General features: G+C 38.9%; 1 protein-coding gene across 1 annotated transcript; it reads right to left on the bottom strand.

The window, feature by feature from the left end:
• Positions 1-6432: 6432 nt before the first annotated feature.
• On the bottom strand, positions 6433-7373 carry LOC6502293. The gene is made up of 2 exons (XM_001966147.4): positions 7138-7373; positions 6433-7082 (listed from the first exon to the last, which is right to left on the bottom strand). The coding sequence occupies exon 2, from the start codon at positions 7075-7077 to the stop codon at positions 6475-6477; it is 603 nt and encodes a 200-aa protein (XP_001966183.1). The 5' UTR covers positions 7078-7082; positions 7138-7373; the 3' UTR covers positions 6433-6474.
• Positions 7374-14545: the final 7172 nt, after the last annotated feature.

Below are 14545 nucleotides of genomic sequence, written 5' to 3'. Positions count from 1 at the left end.
AATAAAAGCCAAGTGGCTAGAAAAAAAAATCCATAAGCAGGAAAATAAACACAACAAAAAAAAAACAACAACAAGGAAAAGTTGTTCAACTTTCGCTCAACTTGGGCGCAAAATTTCCGTTCAATTTCAATGAGTATGCCTCATCTGCTCTAACATTTTATATACATACAATATGTGGCTCTCTTTCACTCAACGGCCACGTTCACGTTCACGTCCACGCCCCCATCGTCCTCCGGCCATCAGCCATCCTTTGCCGCTTTTAATATGCAAATCGTATTTTGCAAAACTTGCTGCATACTTGAAGGCGCCGGCTGTCAAGAGTTCTCAAAAACGCGCCCCCTACCGGCCGGCTATCGCGATGGCGGTCCTCGTAAACAAGCACTAATTAGAGAGGCACAAAAAGTGTTGCCTACTTTTCCGGTGCAGTAGACGAAGCGGAGGAGTAGGAGTGGGGGGTCGGGCGCCAGGCCCATATTTCGCACCATGCCACGAAATTGTCGCTAAAATGAAAAACCATTAATAAAGCTTAAACAAATGACAATGCTACGGCACACGCGCGACACTTCGATGAGCGGTCTGGCAGTCACAACTAGTATTTAAAACACTGAGAAAAAAATAGAGTTGTCAGAGTAAAATTATATAAGATTTCAGGCTTAAATGGAAGTTGTAGGAAAGGACATCACTTCAGAAGCCCCTTCTTGTCAATCCTGCTTACTCGATAGATCTATCGCTAACACGATAGCTTTACAATCTTGGGAGGAAGATCTTTCTTAAGGTCCTGACACACTTTATTTTCCAGTCCATGAAAAAATTATAATACACCTTTGCAGTTCATCAAAAGAAAAAAAAAGAGAAAAATGCGAAAACAAATCTGAAAATCGAAATGGGAATGGGAATGGGATTAGAAATGCGGAATGTTGAATCCGGAATGGTGAATGGCGCATCCCGATGGGGTTTCGCCAAAGAAACCAGCAAACGAGCATCCAGCCAACAGGCAAACATTCCTGCCAAAGGTAACCTACGTTCTACACATACTACGTATGTACTCCGTACCTTCTGTATTTGAAAAAAAAAAATCATCCAAATATGTGGCGAAAAAAAATACAGTCAGTGGAATTACAACAACAATAGGAACAATTCACGAGGGACAGGACAAAGACAGGAGTCAGGACTATTTTATTGGAATGCAACCATCATATACCAAGTATACTAACAAGGTTTTTAATTAAAATTTGCCAGTAAAAATAAGAATTTTTATCAACTTTATTATTATTTTTTAAATGCAAAAGAATACTTATTAAAAAACTGTTATTTCGATGGATTTTATCATTAAAAAAAAAATAATTTAAAATAGTTTATGAAAAAAATGTAAAATATGATTTTGAAGAGTGCTGTCAAAACCCAAAGGATATCAAGGATACCGTTCGGCTTAATGGCCATAAAACCGAGAATCTGAAAAAATCAGTGAAATGGTGGCCAACAACGTGGTAACAAAACGAACAAAAAAACAAAAAGTAAGACAAAAACAAAAAAAAAAAGGGGGAAAAGGACTCGTACGTTTTGCATTCTCATATGAGCAAAAGGATTCGTTTGCGTTGCCAGTGCAGTGGCAAACAAATTCTAAAAATGACTGAGCAAACGCTTTGATTTATGAAGTTATTGGGAGAGCAGAAAGGATTGGAGAGGAACAGGATCAGGATATCGTACAGTTGTGGCCCCCAGGCGTCGTATTTGTTCTGGAAACTCCTCCCACCTCCTCTCCATTAACTTCCGCCTTCCGCCTTCACCCATCCTGATTCCGATTCCGATTCCGATCGAACAGGAGTCGCAGGACTCCGCCCTAATTCAATAAAATACAGCTGACTGAGTGCTTGAATCATGACCCGCCGATTTGAAATGTTTGCCGGGTGTTTGCTCGTGGATATGTCTATGGAGGTGAAATGTGGACTTGGATTTGGTTTTCCATCTGAATGTGGAAAATGGAGGTGGATATTGGAGGATGCCATACTATGTGATGCTAAAAAGGCTTAGCCGCTCCACACGCTCCGTGGGGAAATCTCTTTTGTTTTTTTCCACTTGCGCTAACATTTCAACTGCATTCTCAGTTACACAGAACAAATATTATACATTTTTTATCATCAGTAATCAGTAAAAAAAAAATATACATATTTACATATATTATTTTGATTCAGGCACTTTCATTAATGCCAGTTTGTCGCATAATTCTGGAACAAAAAAGAAAAGCTAATGGAATTTGTTGTAGTTTAATATTCAGCTTTAAAAATTGTATGTTTAAAAGGTTATTTATAAAAAATATATATATGTAATGATCAAAATGTTACTATCGGAATGTGTTAAATATGTTTAAAAAAAAGTGCTAAATTATGTATAAAATAAGGTGTCATTTATAAATATTTTGGAAAATTGTATGAATAGGAATTTAAGTGATTAACAAACATAACAAATTATAATCTTTTTTGATCTACAAATTCTTAAAATTTCTTACTGTTTTATGGTTTTTGGCTGAAGTACTAAGAAATATATTTTTTATTATAATCTTTTTTAAATAAAATCAAGTCCTTTAATATCTGAAATATAAAATTAAAAGAAAGACAGCTTTGATGTATTTTTTTCTTCCTCAAAATCTCTTTTTAAAATTATGATTTGCTTGTTAAGATATATATCATATTTTTCTCAGTGCATAAACTCCCCACTGGCTGCACCGTTTTTTAGGTTTCCGCATCGAACCAAAGTGAAGCAATCCCGGGGAACTCCCGGGGATAACCCAGACCGAATTGAGGCGAATGGAAGTACAACCAAATCGAACTCTGGCTGGCTGGCTGCTCCCAGGCAGGCGGACAAAACGGTTTTGATTCAATAAACGTCAATAGGTGAATCAGACCACGCCCAACCGCCCGGGCCGACAAGCCTGCCAGCTGGGGAATACAAAAAACGGTGGAAACAAAAAGAGGAACGCTCGCAAAAAACCGCTGAAAGTTGAACTAATAAAGCGACGTGATTTGAAGTTGGAAGTTCTTTGAAGCTCCGCCGGCTGACGGGAGGCCTCAAGTGGCTAACGTGGCCAAAAGAGAGCAATAAAGTTGGCTTAGACACAAGCAACCAGACAACGGATAACAACGGATAACAAAAAAAAAAAAAACATAAACTTTATTATTTTTAGTCAAAGTCCCTCTGGCAAACAAAATCCTGGCCACGAAAAAAAAAAAACTTTATTAAATTAAAAACTGCAAAGTTTTTGGATTTCTTTTTTTATTCAATTATTGTTTGGTTTTTTGTTGGCAGAAACTTTGGGGGCATTTAACTTGGCCAAAATGTGGCCAGAAATTGTATTTAATTAACTGATTGATTGCCCCCATAGTGGCTCATAAATATTTCCTGGCCGATTGCCTGATTAAAAATGCACTTCGAAATCAATTCAAATTAATGGCCAAAACAATTTCGATCGAAAATTCGTCTACACAATAGACGTGGTGATGCATTTTTAATGCCAAACTATTAGAGTCATCGTCCTGGCTTGAGTGTGTATGTGTGTGTGTATGTATGTCCTTCCACAACGAATCAATCAAAAGTGATTGAGTAATTTGGCCTAAAAGGTTATTATATTTTCAGAGGGTTAAGACATTTGATTAAGCTTTTTTTGGATCAATTTTTTTACAATATTTATTAAACAAGTTTGAATTATTAAAGGGGTTTTTATTTTTATAATGGTTTTTTTAACCAAAACCGTTGGATTATAGCTATATATTTTTAATTAAAATTATTCATTCAATTCCAATTCATTATTCCAATCAACAATCAACAAACATTTTTGTAACTGCCTAATCATTTTCATTACATTTTTAGACATTCTTGCTAGCCACAAATTAAATTATTATTTCAGTCATTTTTTTTTATTCTCCTAATAAATTGGAAAAATTTTTGGCAAAAAGGGCAAAATGGGAAAAAGTGACCCATTCATTAGCCACCATTGAAAAAGTATTTTTGGCCACATCGATTGAGTTTATCAGCCATCCATTTTGCAATTAAGAACAATCAATGTTTTTGGCGAACAAATCCGTTCAGCATCCTTTTCATCCAGTTACCCATCCATGTTCGTCCTTTTCCATTTTTTTGTTTTTTTTGTTTTGACATTTTCTGGTGGAGTGTAGTTTAATTACCGAAATTTGTTCGCTACTAGAGTTTTGTGGTCCTGAAAAGTTGTACGACCAGTACGAGTCGTCGCCAGGAATTGTTTATGCAGCTGCCATTTGCCATACTCGCCAGAGCCAGAGTTGCCACCGAGCTTCAAAACTAGTTAGCATAAATATATAGAGTTGTTGGGCGCCATTATTTTTCTTTTCGTTTTTTTTTTTTTTACCGTTTTTCAGAGGTTTTTCAGAGGGGAAATATTTGGTCAGTTTTCTATGTAATATATATGGTTACATGTTGCATTTTTGCGGTGGTTTTGTTATGCCATTTTGTGCTGGCCAATTGGCCGCAATTAGCTAGCTAAAAGCACTAACTAATACATATAAAGAAAATACACACAGACACACTCAGACACAAGCACATACATACATACGTATCGTGTTAATGGGAAGCCCGAAAAAGTATGCAATCAAATTATGAAACTGCAGAAATGATGGCCGGAGCATAAAAGGAAAAACATCAACGCACAGAAAACTAAGTTAAAAGCCTTCACTGCACAGTGACCCTGCTTTTCACCGCTTTTTTCCCTCCTTCCCCCTCCACTCCCCTCCATCGCTTTTCCTCTCTTTATTACCGCCCGCCCCCCTCCCCATGGCTTTTCCATTTTATCAAGTTGCATGCGTCGGACTTAAGTTGAAGTTAAAGTTAATGCCATGAATTTTAAATTGAATTGAATGCGTATGGTGTCTCCGGTACAGTGGCCATTGGCCAAAAGCGACCGCACACACACACACACACACATACACACCAGTGGCAGAGCAGTAGCCGGCCAAGTTGGTCAATTTTTTTGTTCATATGTGTGTGGGTGTGTGTGTTTCAGGAGAAAGGAGGCAGTGGCTTAGACATGGAGGGGATATTTAGCATTTAATATAAATAAACTTGAGTTAGATATTCAGATATGTCCAATTGTCCGCTTGTCTGTGGCTCCCATTATTTATTTGCACAAGTTCCTTCTCCAATCAACTATTAATTCTCTCGAAAAAATAATCAAAAAAAATAAAAATATAGCCCCTCTTCAATGATACCCTAACCGCGACCCTGTGTGCGTGGCAGACAGTAATTGTGTGTAATGGAAAGTAAAAGAAAAGTGTAGCCAAAGGCAAGCGGGGCAAGCGGCAGGACTAAAAGATTTTCCTGTGTCAAAGGGAAGGGAATGCGGAATACCTTTTCCCCCCCCCACGACCAAAAAAAAAAAGAAAACAGGAAACGAAGTTAGCCATGATGAACGCTGAATTTACGCAGAAAGTTTAACGGCGCACAAAAGTATGCTATGCTCTTGGCCACTTATTTATTATTGTAGCGGCCAGCACTCACACATACACAGCACACACACGCACACATGTGGCACTGCCACAGGATGTTATCCTGCTCCTTCTGGCCAAAACCATAAAGACTTACCGGACAGGACAACTTGGACTAATAGCAGCACCTTCCTATTTTTCCCGCTCCAGTTGCTTTAGCTTCTCCGGCTTTTCCTGCAGATTTTCCCGCTTTTCTTCCATACTCACCCCCCCCCCCCTTTTGCGTCGTTGTCGCTGCTTAAATAATTTAGCAATTTGTATGCATGGAAAGCGCTGCGTGGCTTCGCCAGGATAATGCCGAAGTCGAATAAGCGCATCATGGAAATACATAAAATCGCATCAACAGCAACACACAAAAATCTCTCCCTCTCACTTCTGCTCTATCCCTGTTTGTGTGTGTGTTTGCTAGTAGTGGGTGTGTATGTGTGTGTGTGTGTGTGTATATGTATCTGTGTGAGTGTACGGCCGTAAAAGCGCAGTGAAAACGGGGCAAATGAGCATTCAAGGAATGCAATCCAACACACGCACCGTAACCAAAACACCGAGCAGTTGGCCAAATTTGGCGAAAGAAGCCAAAAGCCACACACGGCTAGAGGCATACACTTGAACAAATAATGTTATAGTTAATAATACTAAATATTTTAAACGATTAATTTTAAATAAAATATTAAATGATGTTATTTAATGAATAATTTTGAACTCAATAGTTGATAATCTTTAATTATTTCTGATTTTTAAGCCCGTTAAGTATAATTGTCTTTAAAATTCTTAACTGGTTCTGGCAATAAAGAGCTCATAAGGAGAATATATTCTAACTCGATCTTATAAAAAATATAAAAAAAAGAAAATGCCTAAAGGGAAAAATTGAAATGATGAAAATTGATTTGTTTCTTCGTTTAATTGTAAGAACGGCTGTGTAACATATTAGTATATAATATAATCTCAACTGATTTCAAAAAGTGGTTTACAAACGAAAAAAAAAATTCAAATGCGTGGCATGTGTTCTCAGGTTCAGGATTGCTTCTCGTTCAGGGCCCTCGGTCTCCAACACCTTCAGAATGGCACGAGACCGTACACAGGTCGAGTAGTAGTTGGAAAAGATCAGAAGCTTGAATAGGATGCCCAGTATAAATTGGGTTATTATGATCCATAAATTGTTCTGACTGTGGTAAACGATACGGAATAAGCCATAGCTTATTATTCCAGTGCTAATGGTCCAGTAGACGATGAACGACAGAAGGTACGGAGCCAAGAAGATGTAGATCCGATAATTAAGGACAATGGGGCGATCCATGTTGCGGCGACAGCAACGGCATAGGGTGTATAAAAGTGATCCCATCAAGGTGGTGATGTAGAGCTCGGCCTTCAGATCGAAGCCAAGAAGAGTTCTATAGGAGATGTCAAAGGTTAAGTAGTTGGACCACTCCTTGCTGTCATAACGCTCAATGGGAATGGCCACGATGGCCGCGGCGTGCATCAGAAGCCATAGGTACAGGGCACTGAAGAACAGACGTACAGAGGTCGCCCAGAAGCCTGCAAGTCCAGTTGGCCTAAATGAAACTGGCATTTTGGCTGTTAAAGGGTTAGTATTTAATAGGGAAATTTATTTTTTGAAAAATTGCATTACCTTTTGAATCAAGTGACTGGCTTGGTGACTTGCTCCTGAAGATCAGAGTGTCTTTCAGGTTTCTAGATTCAAATCAGGTAAGTCAGGCTTTCGAAAACTTCTTATTGAAGACTCTACTTCTTAATAGATAACAACTCCTTTAGGAGATTTGAAATATTTATTTAACTACTACCCTTCAAAATTTGAAGATTTTTTTATTTTTAGGAGCTACTTTTATACGACACGTTCACGTTGAGATGAGGAAGTATAATGATTAGAAATTGAAAATCCATTGACTTGAGTGCTTGGGTAAAGCGATTCATTTTTATTCAAAAAAAAAATAGCTCCATGGACTACTTGTTAAGAGTCATTTAAAAATAATATTCAATAGTTTTATTGTGTTTTAATTTTAATTATCTATTAGTTTAGTAAAGTCTATAAGTTAACATATTTTGAATTTAAGGTTTTCATTTCCTCAACTTTTATATTTATTATTTTGAATAGTTATTATTTTTTCTCAGTGTAAGCACATGGGGCACACATCCTGGGAAGTAGCATGCAGATACGGTTTCTATGGGGGATGGGGGGTAAGGACGAGGTTCTTGGGGCCTAAGAGCTATGGCTTCCAGGATTCGTGGAACGAGGCTGGCCCCAAAAATGTTATCATTTGGCACATTTGTACTTTACGTCTGCATTGGTGTCTGTGTCCGATTTCGAGTGTGTGTGTGTGTGTGTGTGTGTGTGTTGGGGTGTTCGTGTTGGCCTGGCCAAATTTGAAAACTATGGCCCCGAAAAAGGATGAGGCCACAAAGGATAAGGGTCGAGAGCAGGCGGTATCCTCTTCCTTAGCCAGCGGACCTTGGTCAATTCTCAGTTTACAGAGCCCACTATTTTGGCTTAAAGGAAGCATTTTCTGCCTCTACCTTTTGGCCAAGGGGGCTTTAAGGGCTTAAATCCAAAGGAAGAACTTCTGGTCCGGCACTAAATGTTTAGCTTCTGAGATGTGACGGTATTTCTTAAGCTTCTTTTCATTTCCAAGACAAGAAAACTATTTCAACCAGAAACTAGTTCAGGAAACTATTTATAAAGTTGAATGGTTTAATGACAAATTATTTAAAATTTTACATACTATAATTAGCTAATAATATTAATTAAAAATTCCATAATTTAGTGTAGCCTTTAAGGCTCCCTTGAAGAGACCTTCGATTTGTCTTTGACTTCTTAGGCCTGCATTCAATTAGCCTGGCCCCAAAAAAAAAACCACCCCTTCTTAGCCAACTCTAGCCCCCTTTCCTATATATTTTTTATACTTTTTTTTTTGGCATCCACAAAGTGGCAGCACAAGAAAGTCACGTACTCATATTAAAAATAACCGAAAAGCGTTCCTAAGTGGCAGGAGAACGTGCAGTGAAATATATTTGAAAGAACACCCCTTTAGAGGTTAGGTTTTATATTTTTTTTTAGAGGGGATGAGGGGTCCCGGGATGAGAAGTTCAAGTCTTCTTAAAGCCAAAAAAATAAAAAGACTAAAAGCTAAAGAAAGTCAAAAAGCACCTTCCGAAACGTTGGAAAATCCCTGGCGACCATTGATGATGACGGCGGTACGACGACAAGTACGATGATGGCTGACAAAGTGGAAATGTCTTCATTGAAAATGACGTTCCTTGAATTTCGTCACCCAATCCCTCACCATTTCCCCCCACCATTCTGTCTAGTGACGAAAGCGAATATTTCGTGTTTGATTTTTGGCATTCGGTGTCTACCTTTTTGCCGCGCCGGCTGTCACTGTCGCTGCCACAGCTGTCAAAGCGTCAAACATCTTTTGCCGTTTGCCTGACAAATGCGTGCCGTGTGCCACAGAGACCCATACATGCCACATGCCCCACAGCCACCACCCTGCCACACTGCCACGGCACCTTGCCACCCAAGTTGGCAAGTTGGCTCTTTTAGGCCCAGTTTTGTCCTTCATCCGCAGCCTCGTTTCATTTCGTTTCCCTGTCAAGTTTCTGACTTTTGCATTTACTTATTTATGGCCAAAATGCACTGTAAATAAACAAGAAATATATCAAAATATTTAATACTTCTAGAAAGGTATGAGAATATTCACAGAACTTATCAGCAAAGGCTTGAATGAAAAAAATATATGAAAATAATACTGACTGCAATCTTTATTGAAATTTTTGTTTCCTACAAAAGGGAGACCAGTTTCCACATTTTTCCTTTTGAAGCTTTTAGTTAGAAGGGGATATTTTATTTTATTTTATGAAAAGTGATGAAATATTTCTTGCAAGTTTCAGGAAATATGAAACATAATAATCAATGATGCTTTGGAACTCTCTACTTACTTCTAATCCTCGAATATCAATAATATTGTGTTTTAATTTGAATTTATGAACTGGGCTTTGGCTTTTTTTTTAAGAGTTTTATAAATATGGAAAATGGGTAGTATTTTTTTAAAGTGCAGGCTTGTGCCATTCAATCAGCAACTTTAATCAGTTGCCGTTTTGTCATTGCGCACTTCCAGGTGTAGCGACAGTATTTGGTCCACTTTCTTTGACCTTTTTGGTAGGGAATGGGGTGAACTAGAAGTCTACCAGGGGCTACCAGAGGCTGCCAGTGGCTACCAGGGGCTGCCAGGGGCTACCAAAAGGCTGCCAGGGGCTACCAGAGGAAGAAAATATTACAGAGTTCACCCCTCCTCCCTGGGAAAGCGAAAGCCAAACACATGCCTCTGTGCTCTTGACACATTTCCCTGTCATTTGTCTTGGTTAAGCTCTGAGTGTTTTATTTTATTTTTGTTTCTGTTTCTGTTTGTTTAGCCAGCTACTCTATTTCTTTCGTAGTTATTACGAGTAAATGGCAAACTGCATGTCATTCAATGCAGTTATATATTTTTTGTTGGTCTTCGTCCTCGACAATGACTAAATTATGCAACTAACTTCCCTTCATATTCATTAGGGGGTCACACCCAAAAAAAAAACGGAAAAGGGCAAAAAAAAAATTGAAATAAAAATGGAAATGGTTGGTTCATTTGGCTGCTAACTGGTATTCCGGATCTCCGACTCCGGACTTTGGACTTTCCGTCCCCGGAAGTGGGTCAGGAATGTGGGGAGCTGTGAAAAGAATCCATTGGCTGCATAATTGAGAAACTGCAGAGGAAGTGCCCGGCTGCTAATGTTCTTTCACTTTTAGTTGAAAAATAGAGCAGATCGGATCAGAATCTATTAACTTAATTTATTATTTAATATTATAAAATTTATTTAAACACAAACTAAACTTCTTAAATCAACAACAAATAATAAAAGCAAACAAGTTATGGAATTTGGTCTGTGTCTGACTGGGAGAAGTGAGAAATCCCCTTGAGAGTTTTTGAGAATTTTAATGGGCACCTCGACAGCTAGTTATCCTTCAGTATTGTTCTGTATCCTTTAGTATCCTTGCCATCCTGTCACGTGCCTGGCGTGCCGAAAAAGTGCGTCAACAGTGGCTTAATTATTTTTTATTCAGTTTATGTTGGCACTCCGACTTGGAGTCGCATGGATAAAGAGAGAGTCCTTGTTGTGCAGAAAATAGAAATATCCTTGCAGCTGCTGGCTCGTTTGTTTCAGCATCCTGTTTATTGTTGTTTTGTATCTTACTGTGCTGTGCGATTCTCTATCTCTATCTCTGTATCTGTAACTGAAGTTCACTTCTAAGTATATGTTTTGGGATTACGACTCAGCACCACTACCACTACCACTACCACTACCACTATCACCTCCTTCTTCTTTTTATGAGTGAAAGGACGAGCTGTCCGTACAGCTTACACTACTGCATACCAATGTCCTTCTCGGACTGGACATGTCACTCATTTTGGTGCTGGAGTTGCAACTGCCAGGACCTTCGGGGATCTGGATTTAAAAAGGAGACCCTCTACATACCAAATAAATCTGCCATTTAAAGCGAACCAGCAGGACGCACACACATTCTCACATTCTCACAGGATATAGCAGGACAATGCCATGAGTTTGGGTGCATCGGTTTCGGTTTTTGGTATGGTTTCTCGGCTTTGTGTTTGTTATACCCTTGCAGAGGGTATTATAATTTTGGTCAAAAGTGTGCAACGCAGTGAAGGAGACATCTCCGACCCTATAAAGTATATATATTCTTGATCAGGATCACCTCCTGAGTCGATATGAGCATGTCCGTCTGTCCGTCTGTCCGTCTGTCCGTTTCTACGCAAACTAGTCTCTCAGTTTTAAAGCTATCGAGTTGAAACTTTGCACACACCCTTCTTTCCTTTGCAGGCAGTATATAAGTCGGAACGGCCGGGATCGGCCGACTATATCCTATAGCTGCCATATAACTGATTGATCGGAAATGCCATAACTTTGGTGTTTTTTAAGTTAGAGGGTTGGGACTTTCCACACATGTTATATTTGACCAAAATATCTTGTGTGCAAAATTTCATAAGGATCGGCCGACTATATCCTATAGCTGTCATAGAACGATCGAAATTGGCATAACTTTGGTGTTTTTTAAGTTAGAAAGATGGGATTTGGTACAGATTACTCTTTTGGCAAAATAATTCGATATGCCAAATTTCATAAGGATCGGCCGACTATATACGATCCGCTACATATCTAATAATATAAGATGCGTGGCGCCACCTAGCGGACTGCGACTGAACTGCAAGGGTATATCAACTTCGGCTCCGCCCGAAGTTAGCTTTCCTTTCTTGTTTTTTTTTAATTTTTTTGGTGTTTTTGGCTTAAAATTAGGTTTCAGGTTGAGGTCCTTGGATTTTGGAACTACGAGTAATTCCTGGATTGGGTTCGATGGCAGCTGCCTTTGGCAGGTGTTGATCTGAATATGGACTCCCTTGTCCGGTTTAATCAAATCCTCTTTTCAGTGACTCTCAACCTCCGATGGAGCTCCTTTCCGGACAGGACCTGCCAATAACTTAATTATCCTGGAAAACAACGGGTGATGAGTATGTATTACTTTTTAGAAATATTATAACTCTTCGACTGTTATTAGTAGTTACTTCTAAAGAACAAAGAAAGTAATTGTATGTTTTATTTTTTTAGACACTCTAACACTCTCATTTCTTTCAGTGCATGGTGGAAAAAGGTGCTGCATTCTGAACAATTGAGAACTTGAAGTTTTGGACTTAACTCACACTTTTTCCAATGAATAGGAATCTTCACAGCAAAAAAAAAAAGAAGTTAAGCGAAGAGGGTTCGCAATGGGGGGAATTCGAATTGCCAAAGTGTTGAGTTTCAAGCTGGTTCTAAGCTGGAAAACAGAAACAAAAAGCCCGCGTGGAAATATGAAATGTAATAGTGACAGAAACAAGCTGAAAAAACGCTGCAAGCGTTTGACAAGCAACCAGATGCAGTTCTTCATACCTGGTACTCCTAGGGGTATATTAACTAGATGGATATTTATTTTGCCAAAAGATAAATAATAAATAATTAATTTAAACCAAAAAAAAGATATACTTCTAAGTAGCATTTAAGAGAAATAAAAAAGAAAACTACCAAGTATCTTTATTTAGGAAACCTTTATTGTTTTAAATAAAGGAAAACTACCAAGTATCATATAGTCTGTAAGCTCTACTCTATTTTTTTTGTGGGGGAGGGACGGAACTGGTACAGTGAAACAACATGGAGTGCAACCGAGCTTAGCTAAAAGCGTGACGACAAAGGAGGGCGTGCCAGGAAGGTGGACACAACGGGGGAGGGGGAGTGGTGTGCGCAGAGTGGGTGTGGCAGCAGCGGTGTGGCAGAGTCAGCAGCAGCTGAAAGTCGCTAGCGTTGATTGTTTGCACTTTACACACTAAAAACTGTGTGACACATTCGCTCAGCGAAATAAAACACACACACACACTCCCAAACACACAGGACAACAAAAAAAAAGCCCAAAAATTGGTGTAACAGAAGTGCAGAACACAAACACACCCACACACACACACACACACGTATAGAAAAAGAAGCATCTCGTGGAAAAACCCATGCTGACATATGGGCGGATGGTTCCCACGGACGGCCCGACCCGGCCCCAAAAGTGCCAAAAACTTTTCTTGTAGCCGCGAAAAGAAAAACCCAAATCAAAAATGCCAACCTAAAATTCTACGGAAAATAATGAATTCTGAGGCATGTGGCAATCAAATAATACACAGGAATCGTTTAAAATCAGACTACATTTAAGCAATATTTTGAATGAGGAATCCCGGCACTTGAAGCACTGATTACAAAATGGTAATTTTTATCCCGATCGGATATGAATTGGCAGAGATATGCACATCGGAAGGGGCCAAAGTGGGGATAGTGTGAAAACGCAGCATTTTATAGGGGAACCCCTTGGGAAAAAATTGAAAAATTAAAAAACCATATTTAAGCAATATTTTGAATGAGGAAATGAGCTACTTAGTTCCCTGATTACAGAACTGTACACTATTTCCAGATCGGATGAGAATTGGCAGAGATATGCACTTCGGAAGGGGCCAAAGTGGGGAATACTGCGACAACGCAGCATTTTATGGGGGAACCCCTTGGGAAAAAAAAGAAAAATTAAAAAACCATATTTAAGCAATATTTTGAATGAGGAAAGGAGCTACTTAGTTTCCTGATTACAGAACTGTACACTATTTCCAGATCGGATGAGAATTGGCAGAGATATGCACATCGGAAGGGGCCAAAGTGGGGGATACTGCGAAAACGCAGCATTTTATAGGGGAACCCCTTGGGAAAAAATCGAAAAATTAAAAAACCATATTTAAGCAATATTTTGAATGAGTAAAGGAGCTACTTAGTTCCCTGATTACAGAACTGTACACTATTTCCAGATCGGATGAGAATTGGCAGAGATATGCACTTCGGAAGGGGCCAAAGTGGGGAATACTGCGACAACGCAGCATTTTATGGGGGAACCCCTTGGAAAAAAATTGAAAAATTAAAAAACCATATTTAAGCAATATTTTGAATGAGTAAAGGAGCTACTTAGTTCCCTGATTGCAGAACTGTACACTATTTCCAGATCGGATGAGAATTGGCAGAGATATGCACATCGGAAGGGGCCAAAGTGGGGAATACTGCGACAACGCAGCATTTTATGGGGGAACCCCTTGGAAAAAAATTGAAAAATTAAAAAACCATATTTAAGCAATATTTTGAATAAGTAAAGGAGCTAAGTAAAGGAGGATAAGTAAAGTAAAGGAACCCCTTGGAAAAAAATTGAAAAATTAAAAAACCATATTTAAGCAATATTTTGAATGAGTAAAGGAGCTACTTAGTTCCCTGATTACAGAATGGTACACTTTTTTGAGATCGGATGAGAATTGGCAGAGATATGCACTTCGGAAGGGGCCAAAGTGGGGAATACTGCGACAACGCAGCATTTTATAGGGGAACCCCTTGGGAAAAAATCGAAAAATTAAAAAACCATA

Source organism: Drosophila ananassae, chromosome XL (genome assembly GCF_017639315.1).
Source record: "Drosophila ananassae strain 14024-0371.13 chromosome XL, ASM1763931v2, whole genome shotgun sequence".
Classification (NCBI taxonomy): domain Eukaryota; kingdom Metazoa; phylum Arthropoda; class Insecta; order Diptera; family Drosophilidae; genus Drosophila; species Drosophila ananassae.
Note: the sequence above shows the minus strand (reverse complement) of the source record. Positions and strands in the feature narration are given on the sequence as shown.

What these genes read in the sequence shown, in the direction of transcription:
- LOC6502293 (XM_001966147.4), bottom strand. Translation starts at nt 7,077, where the DNA reads ATGCCAGTTTCATTTAGGCCAACTGGACTTGCAGGCTTCTGGGCGACC.